This window comes from Tribolium castaneum, chromosome 1 (genome assembly GCF_031307605.1).
Source record: "Tribolium castaneum strain GA2 chromosome 1, icTriCast1.1, whole genome shotgun sequence".
Lineage (NCBI taxonomy): Eukaryota > Metazoa > Arthropoda > Insecta > Coleoptera > Tenebrionidae > Tribolium > Tribolium castaneum.
In genome coordinates this window covers 6,935,922-6,950,311 of record NC_087394.1, presented here as the reverse complement: position 1 = coordinate 6,950,311, position 14,390 = coordinate 6,935,922, and the positions used below count along the sequence as shown (strand labels likewise).

The 14,390-nt window shown below is 29.3% G+C and overlaps 2 protein-coding genes across 4 annotated transcripts in view; both read left to right on the top strand.

Annotated features, from left to right (window-relative positions):
- The window catches only part of LOC657920 (uncharacterized protein), a 59,710-nt gene extending 45,361 nt beyond the window's left edge, over positions 1-14,349 (top strand). For both annotated transcript variants that reach the window (XM_015984605.2, XM_964346.4), the window contains exons 4-5: positions 3,420-3,548; positions 8,798-14,349. In XM_015984605.2, coding sequence (XP_015840091.1) covers positions 3,420-3,548; positions 8,798-8,974 — 306 coding nt within the window. In that variant the 3' untranslated portion in view covers positions 8,975-14,349. The remainder of the gene's footprint in view (positions 1-3,419; positions 3,549-8,797) is intronic.
- The window catches only part of Nca (Neurocalcin), a 73,163-nt gene that overhangs the window by 45,590 nt on the left and 13,183 nt on the right, over positions 1-14,390 (top strand). The gene's annotated exons all lie outside the window — the stretch shown is intronic.

Below are 14,390 nucleotides of genomic sequence, written 5' to 3'. Positions count from 1 at the left end.
AAGAAGAAAGTTCAAACTTTAAGGGTATATTTTTTTACCTTACTATACAATCAAGAACATGAAAAAGTGAAGAAGTTTATTACATATTGCGTAACCTAAAATTTTTAAATCGAACACCCTATTTTTTAATTTTGCATCTAAAAGACTCTTAAATTGTCTCTCTTAAAACATTAACAGTTAAGTGTCTCTTCTGGTTACTCAAAAATATTATTTTATTTTTAAACATTAAAAAAATTAATTATATACTGTTGTATCTCAACAGTCGAAAATAAAAAAATTTCAACTAATGAAATATTTACTGTTATCTTTAGGTTGGTATTCCTCATTTCTTACAGTGAAATAACTAGAATTTTTATATTTGTGGCGAACTTTTAAATCTCTGTATAAACTTCAACAATGCTCATTGAATAATGTGCTTTGTTGATCCTATTAACTTTTAAAGTCAAACACTTTTTTATTTAATAATTTTAGGCTATTGAAACTTTATGTTTTTAAATAGACAATTTAATAATCGTTGAGAAGCAAAAACAAAAAATAGTGAGTTCCATTTAACTTTTTCGAATAATTCAACTTTAAACAATTTTTTTAATTTTTTTAAATTCCTAATTGCACTAAACAATTTGTACATATTTAAGTTTAAACTTTCGCCTTTATAATGTGATAATGTGTTTGTGTAATATACAGGTTTCAATTAAAATCATCGCTATTAAAAGTTAGGTCAAAAAAGGCTAATTTATAAGTTTACTTGATGTTTTTGACGTCGGTTTTATTTTATTTCTGTGATTTTGAGTCGTTTTAATTTTAAGATAATTTAGGTTCAGATTCAAAACCGAACTAAATTTACAGAAATAAGATCAAATTTGGTGGATCAGCCAGTTTTAGAGGAATGTTTCTAGAAAAAAATAAACGCAAACATTACAATTTATTCGACTTAATTTTGCTTATTTTGTTATTCGGTTTAAACTTGAAATTAAATAATGGACATGATTTTCGTCCAAACGTTATGTTTCTTCGGCTTATTTTGACGAAATTTCGAAATTTTAGGTAAATTTTTTGAAAAAAAAAATTGTTTTTACTGTCTTTTTACCCATCCAGAGGGTTAAAATACTACCCATTTTAGTATGACTTTTATGCGGTTTGTTTTTAATGAAATTTGACAAAATAATTGCGTTTCTGGCTGAAAAAGTTGCTCAAAAAAGGAGGTTTTAGTTCTAAAAGGTGGTTAAAAGTTTAAGAAAAGCCGAAATAACATGACTTTTGACCAATATTTGTTGTTATGAAAAGATCTTGAAAGCTGATTGAAATAATCTGATTTTCACCTTTTTTCAGCACTATTTTCTAAAAAAAAACAGTTTTTATCTTAAATTCGTATTTAAAAATTCGAAAAACACAAGATGCACACAATTTTCAGTCTAACTTGGTGAAATTTCGGTTTGTTTTTAATAAAATATGAAGAGATAATTATTTTACTGACTGTAAACCGTATCTAAAAAAAGGAAATGACACATTTTTCAACCAAACTTTTTCGGATTATTTTTGTAGAAATTTCGCTCAAAAACGAACTAAATCGCGTGAAACAAATGAAACAATACAGCTTTGGCATGGTCTTGCAAAATAAGTTCAACGTAAATTGAATCATTTTCCAGGCAGTGTTGGCAAAATATATTATTCCGAAAAATTTTGTTTTGACCTAAAAAAATATACTTTGTCCCGAAAAAGACAAAAATAATACCATTTTCGGTTTATTCCCAACAAAATTTTTCGAAATCACCAGATTTCTTGCTGGAAAATATGCTAAAACACTCGGAAAAAAAGCAAAAATCATGTATGTGGTTTGTTAACTTTGTGCTTTTTCGGTCTTATGGAGCGAACTGTCGTCAAAAACTGAATTGACCAAAATTTCTTGCAAAAGTGAGCTAAAACAGCCAAACCAAGGTATTATCTGTTTCAAAATTTTACAATTTTATAAATCCTATTAAAAAAAATAATTCGGTAAAATGCAACGTTGGCGTTTCTATAGTTTTGAAACAGCTAATAAATAAAATCAATCATCTCAGCTAGGAGGCTTGAAAATATAAGCATAACACTATGTTTGTGGTTTTTTCTTTATTTTTTCTGCAATTTCGCACAAAAATGAACTATGGCATGTAAAATAACAAGCAGAAACGTCATGACAAAAACTTTTTTAGATCAACGTATTCATACTAACTTATTTAAATTAATAATTTACGAGTAATTTGTGTTTATTATTTTTTATTTAAATTTTCTATTGAAATTAATAGTAACATGCAGGGTGTTTCACATAATTTTACGAGACCTGTGCCTTAAATTGCCACTAAGAATACCTATTCCGATACAAACACAATTACAAATTTTGAAAAATTTGATGGTATTCTCTAGTTTGTTCACCCCTTCAAAAAATTACAACATTTTTGAGTAGTTTGTGATTAAAATAGATACACTGGAATATTTATTTTGAAAAATGGCAATTCTTGTCTATTAATGAAACAATGAAACTGACAATGGTTTCCAAAAATTAAATAATTAAATGCGAATTTTTGTTTTGTGTCTTTTATATATTTGGGTGCATACATTAGACACTGGCCTGGTAAAGTTGTGTGAAACACCCTGTATTGCATAATGCGTAGCCTTATAATGATCAGAAAAAGTCTTATATGAAACAGTCTGTACGTATAAGGAATAAGCAGTCGAATGATTTTTTCAGATTTTTTTACAATGTTTAAAATCAAATTTAATTAATTAATTGAGTCGAAAACAAACAATACCTAAATATAATCAAATAAATACAGAAAATTTAAACAAACGTAATTTTGGGATTAGCTTGTATTTTTATTTATTCATCAAAGTATGTGTACAGAGATATGAGCATACGAACCAATTATGTATTTTATTAGAATAATTCTTTAGAAGTAGTTTTTGAATAAATTGACTCATGATTGTGTTCTACTTCTAAGTTGCGAGGTGAAACGCTCGCAAACAAACTTTTTGTGTCCAAGTTATAGTTTCACTTGTCTATCTTGTTCTATAGATCTTGACTTAAAATTAAAGTTAACAAGTTGTTACTAACTTAGCATAAAAATCGCAAATTCTACAGCAATTCAAAATACATATTCTGTGTTTTTTGCTAACAAATCGCCTTCATTCTATCCCGTTTTCCTTGCGCTGGCTGCCGATAATATCCGTAACAATGGAAACCAGTTTGATTTAAACCATCAGGGAGAAGCGCGCGGTTTGCACTTATATATGAAATTGAAAATCCCTTGTGAAATATTAATGTTAATGCTTGATTCAAAAGCGGGGGAAATCGCCCCCGACTGACTGGTCTTTAGAACTTATATCCATAGACTGGCGGCGTCCTCAGGCCACTGTAAATTTTTAACATTGCCATTTATACGCAGGAATTCCTGTTGGCGATCGATGTAACGTCGAGCGGCACTCCAGAAGAAAAACTCAAATGGGCTTTCCGTATGTACGACGTGGATGGGAATGGTGTTATAGACATCCAGGAAATGACTAAAATCGTTCAGGTGAGTAGGATGTCGGAATGGTGTAGAGATTCATTACGCACATCATTCACGGAATTTTAATAATGCATGTGCTTTGAATAGCAGAACATGAATGCACATTAACGTGCAAAAAATGCGTTGGCGGCGTTTCCATTGATTAGTTTATATCTGTTTAACTTTTTAGTATTATTTGATCCTTCGGAAAATAATTAAAGAGAGTCGTATTTACACCTCGATTTATTTTTGAATGAGTTTACGTTGTTATCTGTTTATTGCACTGAGAGCTATTTAAAACATGTTATGGTTACCTACATTTCGTAATTAGCTAATCTTTGAAAGTTTTTTTTCCACGTACATTATTTTGAACGACACTCTTCCACAACTCAGTTTCTTTTTGCAACACATGTTGTATCTACATTTTTAACGTCTTGCCGTCATTTGAATATTCTCCCAACTGGCTTATCTTTATGTTCTGTAGACACGCAGATGGGTGATGGTGTAGAACATCTGTAAAAAATTGTGTTTTTTTACCTTAGTAAAATCGTTATCTGTTTTTAGATGTGATCTATACTCATATTATTTGTCTTGTTTTTCTTTGACAACACGACAGTTAGTCTTGCATGTCTTGTGAACAGTTCTGACATTTCACAAATATTTATGCAAGAGATAAAATTCTTATTAATAGGTTTACTGCTACATTGGACTATTTTCTGTCGTTTTGATCGAATTTGTGAATAAGTTCATGTTGTAGTTAAAATAGAAATATAAAAAATCAAATTTATATCTTTGGTAAAAATTGAACAAAGTTTTGCGTGCTTACAAAAATTATATTTTGTGTTAAATTAAAGTTAAAAGTGTTGTCTCATTAATTCTCATTAAAATGTTAAAATTAACATTTTTGTTGTCATAATTAAATGATGTAAGAATATTAGACAAAATTGAATATATGTTTAAACGTCAAATTATTATTATCCAGGTGTAACAAGTTTAAGCGAAATAAAAAATATATTTTTTTACTAAAAGTGATTGAAAAACAGAAAATCTGTTACTAATTCTTGAAATATGAAAAGTTTAGAATTTAAGGCGTTTTTCTAAGGATTATTTCCAACATTTGTACAACTTTATAAAAAAAAAGTTTAAAAAAGTCCAATTTTATTTGTCCTATGGTCTAAAAAATTAAAAAGGAAAATCTTTATGTAATTTGCTGTTAAATTTGTCATTGTTAAATATAAAAAAATTGCCGTAGACTATAATTTGCAATGCAATGCAATTATTTTCGTTTTCATTAACAAAAACAAAAAACTAACTTCCTGTAGGATCGCATTAAATTATTAAATTGAATAAAGTATTTTTTCTTTTTTCGTTATAAAGATTTTATTTTTATGCTTAAAATAAGGAAGTACTTTTGACATGGTCTGAAACTTGAAGAATTTTTGAACTGTGTATTATCATTTTATTGTTTATTGGAATATTGGAGTTCGGAAATGTTCCAACCAGAGTTTAAAGTAGTTTATACACAGCACAGACTTAGTGAAGTTCTAATCAGTTTGGAACTGAAGTTGGAATAAACCTAACGTATAAGAATTGAATGGAATTTATTTGAGGACGCACTATTAGTCTTAGATTAAAAAAAATTACTGTCAATTAGAAATCAAACTGTTTTTTTTTTTAATTAAAATTCAAGTTGAGAAGGTGTTAGTAATAGTGTTTAAAATGTTTTCAAGAGAAAATTAAAATAGGGTAAAACATGCATTTGAGTAGCAAATGTTAGTCTCCTAAAAGTATTTTTTTTCTGTAGTCTAAAGCTAAGAGCGTTTTCCATTTCCTGTGCATGTGACGTTTTTAGAATTTCTTAGTGATTGAAGAAAACAGTAGATTACATTATTAGGACCAAAAATTGGGCTCCAGAAACTAAAAACAATAATTTCGGAAGAAGTACCAAGTTATCAATGAAGAGACAAATTGTTACACGAGGTTTACTTTCTTAAAAACCATTGTGGTACAAATAGCGTTTGAATTTTTTTTTTCTATGAATAATAGCATTCTGTTATGTCCAAAAATACTTCAAAAAATTGTTCTAGTCCTCATAATAATGAAATATGAAGTTTATTGTGTGAGTAACTTATATTTTTCCTACATACATTAACTGTAATTAAACTGTAATTGTAATAAGCAAAAATAAAATGGGTAAAAACATTTTGCTAAAAATATCTCGAAAACTAATAGTCACACAGGAATCAGCGTTGGCTATAAGTATCTATGTATGTGTAGTTTTTCAATTCTTTTAACAATTCCTTATAATTCAAATTAATTAAATTATGAATTCTGAAACAAACAACGCTAAACATTATTAAAAAAAAATACGCAAAAAATTGGTCGCTAGCCTCAAAAAATTTTAAAAACTACGTTTATTTATTCATTTTGCAGCTCATATTAAATTTAATAGTAATAAGTTTTTAAAATCTCGATCACTTTGGAGTTTTGCAAAGTAAATGCCAACTAAAATTAATCGACCATTGATGGATTAATTGAATTAATTAAAAATTAAGTTCAAATGTAAACAAATTTGAATTTGACTACAACTAAATGTGTGCTAAATATGATTGTGTATATTTACATAATTTCTGTGGGGTTTTTCTTGAGGCTAGCGAAAATTTTGGACGTATTCTTACGGGAAACACCATTCAAGCGTTTTTTATTTCAAAATGTCATTGGAAATAATAAAAAAACATGTAAAAATAATGTTTAAAAAAAGCTTTTATTTAAAAAATGCAGTAAAAAAGAAAAAAGTTTTTACTTAGAGATTAGGTTTTTAAAATTTAAAAGTTTATGTAATTACGTAAGTGTGCAAAATTTCAATTCATTTGGACAGGAATCCTCTCAATGTTGGTTCGGAATTGTCAAAAATTGAAAAGTTTTTTCAAGATAATTGAGATATTCTAATAAATTTTACCAAATTCATCAGCATATAACAGATGCTCCTAAATATTATATTGTTCCATGGATTTTGTATGAAATTGCTGATTTAGGGAAGACGAAAAGGAAATGTGAGAAATGGCCAAGAGTAGATTTCAAGCTATGAAAAACAATCGTTTGTTAAGCATTGACTTTGAAGTTTTTGATAACAAAAAAAAAATAACTATTCACTGTTTTGTCGAAGTTTTAATGAATGAACACTTTAATTTTAGAAGCCATTCCATTTTAACGGACAGGACACTTTGCACAAATTTTTAGATTTTATTTTCAGTTTTTACGAATAGTATCAATAGAAGCCACATTTCTAAAATTTGAAATATTAGCAGGAAAACGAAATACAAACTGATGACGGACGGGACACAAAAAAGACCTCACATTTTTATCGTTGAACATTTATTATAAAACTCTGCTGATTTAAAAGGCACTAATTTTAACCTGTTGAAACTTCTAAAACCACAAGACCGAAGAATAAGTGCAAGGACTTATGATTAATTCAATTTTTATTTACACATGACGGACGGCACAAGAAAAACTTGGGTGTGAAAATAGCCCAAAAAAAATATTCACACATGAATTACTTTAATTATCCTCTCTCAAAAACTCTTGTTTCGCAAAATATATTAAATATAAATCGAATCGAGTATTTTGGAAGAAACTTAACATTACTTAGCAGGCATTTTTCCAGGAGTGCCTGCTAATAGATCTGCAATGTTCAAGACACGTTAAGGCGTTACATACGGTTAAAATTCAGGAGCATTTATCTGATACTCCTGAATATTATATTGTTCCACGAGTTCCACAGACTTTGTATGTATGTAATTGCTGGTTTAGAGAAGAAGAAAAGGAAACGTGAGACGTATCCAAAGAGTAGGTCTCAGACTAAGAAAAACAATCGTTCGTTAAACAGACTTTGACGTTGTTAATAATAAAAGAAAAAATGAATACTATTTACTTTGGCGTTTTTCATAATAAAAGAAAAAAACGAATACTATTCACTTTTTTGTAGAAGTTCTAATAAACGAACATTTTTTTGTAATTGTGGAACCTCCAAACATTGTGAGACTAACTTTTGATGATGAATAACGTGTTATTTCTACTCCTTTACACGTTTTTAAATTGGTTCCAATATCAATTTTTAATAAAAAATGCTTTAAATTTTCGAAAACTTTTGGCTGGCTTTGATATAAAGTCCATTCGGAATTAAAATCAATTGTCAAATTATTTCAACGTTGGCAATTCCATTTAAAAGTAGTCCTCCAGGCTTTGTTCCTATGACAACGTATCAGTGTTCCAACATAATTTCAAAATTCTTGACACTGACAATTGATTTTAATTCCTAATTGACTATTGCTATTTAAGTGTTTTTATGATTCTCTTTAGAATTCAATATTACCATAATTTTTGGCACATTTCCTGAATAATTGTTTGCAAAAATCCGCGCGAATTCAGTTTCATGCTGTCAGGAGCTTTTTACAATGGAAATAATATAGACATCCTACGATTTTATTCAAAAGAGTAAGTTTGATCCAAAGAAAAACACAAATAGACTTAGATAACTTAATAACAATAAGAGAAAGGAGAATAACTATTCACTTTTTTGTGGAAGTTCTAATAAATTAATATTTTGTTGGTAATTTTAGAACTTCTAAAACTTACGATTGAGGAATATCGCGTTACTTTTATTCCTTTACTCGTAAATTGGTTCCAAACTTTGTTTTAAATAATTCAATTTTTTGAAAACTTTTGGCTTTCTTCGTTATAATTAATTGATTTATTCATGTTTCTATGATTCCCTTCTAAATTAAATACAGGGTGAGTCAATAGTTGGTTATTTCTGACATGTTCTGAGATGCAACCAAAAATACTAATTGCACTTCCCACTTGGATACTTTGTTCGATTTTCGAAAACATTAATTGAATCAACATTGGTTTTTTATCGTTTCAATCGTAACAGTCCATAATGAAATTTTAGCAAATTTTCAAGACAGACGTGATAATACTTAGAACAATGTAATTGTGGATTAATTGTTATTTCTTTAAGAATAACCCACCTGGTCAGCTGGAACCAGTATTATTGGTTGCATATTTAAAAATTTCACTCACCCTGTATTAGTGTTATTTTTTGTCACATTTCCTGAATAATTGTTCTATAAAAAGCCCCAACAATTCATTTTCCTGACGTCAAGAGCTTTCCACAATGGAAAATTCCCCCGTCATTGAGCATTTGTTATCATTATCACAGTTTTCCAATTGAACAAAAACGTCAATACTGCATAAACAAACCATTTTTCCAGGCTATTTACGACATGTTGGGCGCCTGTTCGTCCAACCGCCCTGCGGATTCCGCCGAAGAGCGGGCAAAGAACATCTTCGCGAAAATGGACGAGAACAACGACGGCCAACTCACCCAGGACGAGTTTCTCAAAGGATGCTTGCAGGACGAAGAGCTGTCGAAAATGCTAGCTCCTTAATGTGCAGCAGCAGCGATGCGATTGAGCGCGGAAATGTGTCTTAAGCTGATGGAGGCGTTGAAGAGACTTTGTGCGAGCAACTCTTGTCAGACCACGGGTACATTTTCATATACTTTCGAATCGACGAAACCATCCGAGATTTGTAGTTGTGCATGAGTTAACAACATCGATCACAGCTTTGTATTTATTGCCCCATTGATTTAGTCCAACCATGGTACGTTTTATTACGGATTAAGAGGTGAAAGAATTAAACGAGAACTAACTAACACGACAATTAACCACGACCAATAACTCTACAGGGTGTTTGATTGATGAGTGACAATCCATATCGATATATTTCTTACGCAATTTTGAGCTGGAAGCAACACCCTGTCTAAAGACCAAGTCTTAAATGATAAAAGCTAAAGTCAATTATTTGTAAAAGGCGTAGAAGAGGTAGGTAGGTAGTGTGTAGCGCGATCGAAGTTTGTCGTCAACCGCGTACTAGTTCGTGTTTCTCATGAGAATAATTTCATTGATTTCGTTCGAAACTGCCATATATTTTTGTACGTACGTACGTAGACTGTAAACCAGTTTGCGTGATTTTAATCCGTAATAAGAGCATGCCGCTTTCAAGCATTTCGAACCAATTTTTTTACAAACCGTTAATTCATAACTATGTACTTAGATAATTCAACTAGAGCTTAGACAAATCGCGTGCACAATCCGCACATTATTATATCAGTTCAGGTCGATTTATAAATGGGTGTTTACAATATGGATGTATTTACCAATTTACCATTTTAAGCATATCATGAGTGTTACTTACTGTCCTGTGTAGTGACCCATTTGACTATTTTTTCCGAATTGAAATCGTTGGTGTGAGAATGAGCGCGAACGTTGAACTTGTCGTTTTCTAGGTGTTAATTGATTGGCATCCTCCTAAGCGAATTTTTATGTAATCTATCTATTTGAAAAAAATATTTGCCTTTTGATTAGGCGCTAAATTACTGAGTCAATTTTCTTGTAGCTGCAGTGTCGTCAAAATATTTTTTCCTAATATAACATTAAATAAAAATAATAAATCAAGTGAAAATTAAGTCCAAGGTGAGTCTACTAAAAGTATTTTTTGTTGAATAATGTGTATGTTTTTCTGATTAAAATTAATCAATTGATATTAAGTCACTGAAAAATAATTGTAATCAAATTTTCATTTGTCTTTGATTTGATCTTTGCCAAATAAATACAGTAAAACTTCTCGACAACGGACACGATGGGGAACATGTCCGCTGTGGAGAGGTGTCCGCTAATGGGAGGTGTTGCGTTCCTACAAAAATGTCCGTTGTAAAGAGGTGTCCGTTAAGGGAGGTTTTACTGTAGTAATTTAAGTCAAATTACTTTTATTAATTTTTTTAAGTTAACGATTTTGTACGAAATGTTTGCACAATACAACATAAATTCATCGATTTATTAATAAAAAAAATTAGTGTCTTAATTTTAGATAAATTATTCGTTGTAGATAAATTTTGAAAAAATCTCATACACACAGAAAAAATGTATACTGAATAGCAAAGACCTACAGATTTCTGTGTGATTATTATTATTGTTGTTTGAAATACAGTGAAATATGCTTTAGTCTCGCTTTTAGTAAACTCACACTGTACACCAGACCACCAAGAATGTTTAAATTGGCTATAAAATTTCTGCTAACTGAAGTAAGAAAAAAAATAGTGCACTATTAAAAGATATAATAATGTTGCCAATTATTAGAAGAAAAATTTTCTATTAAAAACAGTACTTTTCACGTATTATTTTTCAATTTTTATTTTTAAATATTTTCAATACGTAATATTTAGAGAAATTGTTTGCTATGAAATGAAATTCAAAAAGAAAAAATCGATTTTTTACAATGCAGGCAATATTTTAAGATTTTTAAATTTTAACTGTTTTTAACAGTTAAGTTTAATTGCCATTTACTTTGCAAAAATCAAGTTAATCTATTTCAATTAACTCTGCTCTATAAAATGTGATCAATTAAACTCAATTAAACTCTTTTTTGGGCTAATAACAATTTTTTGCACATAAATTCCTCGATTAATTAATAAAAAAATTCAGTGACTTGACATTAATTATTACAAACGCCTATTTCAGTTTTAGTTGACAATAAAACTTCTGCCAATTGAAGTAAGAAAAAAATAAGGGCACTAGATGTGTTACTACAATATTTTAAGAAGCGAACGTTTTGCCATTTAATGAAAAAAAATCCGTTAAAAAATAATCATAAATATGCAAAAGTTATAATAATGTTGCCAATTATTATTACAAGTAAAATTTTGTATTAAAAAGTGAGTTCTTTTCACCACGCAATACATAACTGTTTGCTATGAAATAAAACACACAATATTTTAAGATTTTTTAATTTTAAGTGATAAAAAAACAAACTGTCAGTGGTCAGTGGTCAGGATGTAGCCTTTTTTTTTTTGAATTAGACTGAAGGTGTAACAAAAAAGTTAAAGACTTACAAACAGCAAATAAAAAAAGATGAGATGTTCCAAAGGCCATTTATTAAAAAGTTTGGAATTTTTTACGTATGTCAAAAATTTTAAGTGATAAAAAAAACTAAGTGAGAGGTTTATCGAGAGCAAACCAAAAAAATATTCTGGACAAAGAAAAAACTAATTGTAAGTGATCAGGGTGTCGCTTTTTTTTTAAATTAGATTGAAGGTGGAACAAAAAAGTTAAGACTTACAACAGCTAACTTAAAAAAAAAAAGAAGAGATGCTCCAAAGGCCATTTACTAAAAAATTTTGAATGTTTAACATTCATCAAAAAGATATCGAAAATATGTAAATTGTTATAATTCTAATAATAAATTAATATAAGAATTACAATGATTTGCTAATTACATAATTACAAATACTACCAGAAATTTAAAGGAAAAAAATTGAATCAATATAAAACAGAGTGTTTAAAGATTTTCGAATTTTTACCAATAAAAAAGTATTCCGGGTGATAAAAAAATTATTGATATTGGCAACAAAAATAAAAAAATTTTCGTACTACAATTTGAAAACTATTCTGTTAAATAAACAAAGAAAAACAATAGTTAAGATTGAACAATGTTTCGCTTTTTCTAGATTGACTGAAGAGGTAACTAAAAAAGCTAAGAAACAAAAATAATTAGTTTTCTTTTGATAATTGCAGTATTTTTCGATATAAGTATTTACTAAAAATACAGGGTGTTTATTTTTGTTTAAAAATGTTGTGGTTAAAGTTGGCAATAAAACTTCTACTAATAGTAAAGTAAGAAAAAAAGCGAAGCCACTACTGTATCTACTCCATTAAATTAGTATTTTTCCAAAGAGTTTTGCCATTCACTTTTGAGCGCTTTAAAATAGTTTGCTATAAAATCTAAAAGGAGAAAACCACATTTTTTGCTATACAAATGAGATTTTCTTTATAATTTTCAATTTTTACTAATAAAAGAAACGGAGAAATTTGACAAGAGTGAGATTTTGTAGCATCATAATTAGCAAAACTTTTCCATCAACTCAACAAAGAAAAAATTAATTACGTGTGGCTTTTTGCGACTGGCTTAAGAAATAATCAAACAAGTTAAAAACCTTAACAAGAGGAAATTTGAAAAGATAAAGAATGAGCTAACAAAACTGCTGGAAACGTAATAAAAAAAACGCAAAAGTTTAAAAGTTCGAATAGTTTTCTCTAGATAATTGCAGTACTTCGTATAAACGGTATATTTAAAATACAGGGTTGTTTTAAATGACTTTGGTGTTGTTAATTGATTTATTCACCACCTATTTAATTTTTTATAAAAAATACTAAGCGTCGTATTTTTAAATTTTTAATTTTTTGGTGTTTTTCTAAATAATTAACATGGTGCTGAATCGAGTGATTCTTTTCTGTTTTATAATTATTCACTTCAAGAAAAATAATTCTTGAATGAAAGTACGCTAATAACGAAACACCAAATTTTATACTTTTTTTTAGTCTTCGATGTTTTAGATAGATTACATAAATTGGCTTATTTGACGGTTAAGTAACCGGTTAAACACCACAAACACAAGCATGGTTTTCAGCTAAGTTTGCAAAAAAATCAAAGGCAGACATAAACATAAAAACTCAAACATGAAAACCAAGCTGTACTTCCTTTGGGGACTGCGATAAAACGAAAAACCTGAAGTAAACATTTCCAGTATCAGTGTTAAAAAAATAAGATTTTATCGTAGAATAATACAATTTTCTACTGAAGATGTATCACAATTTGAGCTCGCGCAAACTATTTTCATGGGAATTTTTTTTGTTTTCAAAATAGCACAATTTTACAATGCCCTGTTGAAAAGATCTTGTTTAGCTACATGCTGCCTACGTTTTAGTTGATATCAAAATAATAAAAAAAAAAACTAATATCAAAGTAATTAAAGAAAGGGTATTTTCCATCCATGGAACGTCTTAGCTCCTGACTGATTAAAAGAGAGTTGGGTACATTAATTTTTAATTAACCAACTTTGAGTTAATTGGTTGGAAGTTTCAGTGCATATCAAATTGAAATTGGGGACTGAACCGTTTATATCATTTTCGAAGAATTTTCAGAAACCTCTAGTCGTTGTAATAAACAATCAAATTGAAATTGCGTAGCGTAATGTTGTAGGTAGAATAAGAAATTCACTTGTCTTGCTCTAACTGTAAAGGCACACTAGTGTATGAAACTTTATCAGCTCGGATCTATTCCATTTCTGTTCACCATTCCTCTCGTCAAGTGCTTGCACATTTGAGGGCAAACAGCTGAGAATCTTCCAATGTAACCAAATGTGTGAGTGCATTTGTAAAAAGTTGCAAGTTTGTTCATTCCATTCGCTAGGTTACCAGTGCTTTATTTTCTAGTTGGTGTTTGTGAGAGCTAATTTTTCAATGCTGGAAAATTAGCTCGTGTCGCAGTTCGCATAGGAAATTGTCCTTCTAGTTGATAACTAACTAAAAATGCACTCTGTTTTTTGTGTTTTTCGCTCGGTTCTCTTACTTCATGTTGAAACAACGTATCATCATGGCATAAGTAACAAATGTGATACATCATTTAGTGCATATTTGTGAAAGTGTTAGTTGATTATCTATTAATTAATATTTTTCTACTTGCACATATTGTAACATAGGCATAACAGACATATTACTCTAGATGTTTAACGTAAGTTTGTAACGCATGCAAGGGGTTGTGGAGCCTCTTGTGTGCGACATATATTATGTAGATGGGTATGATAACGAAGCCAGGAGCCGCTCTCTACGTAAAATTGAATTATTAACACTTATTGATGGCAGATATTCTTTGAATTTTTAACACAAAATATTATGACAATTAAATGATATACGTATTATTTGGCGAATTTGTTGTTTTTGGTGTGTGAGGAGCGTGTGTGATACGGTG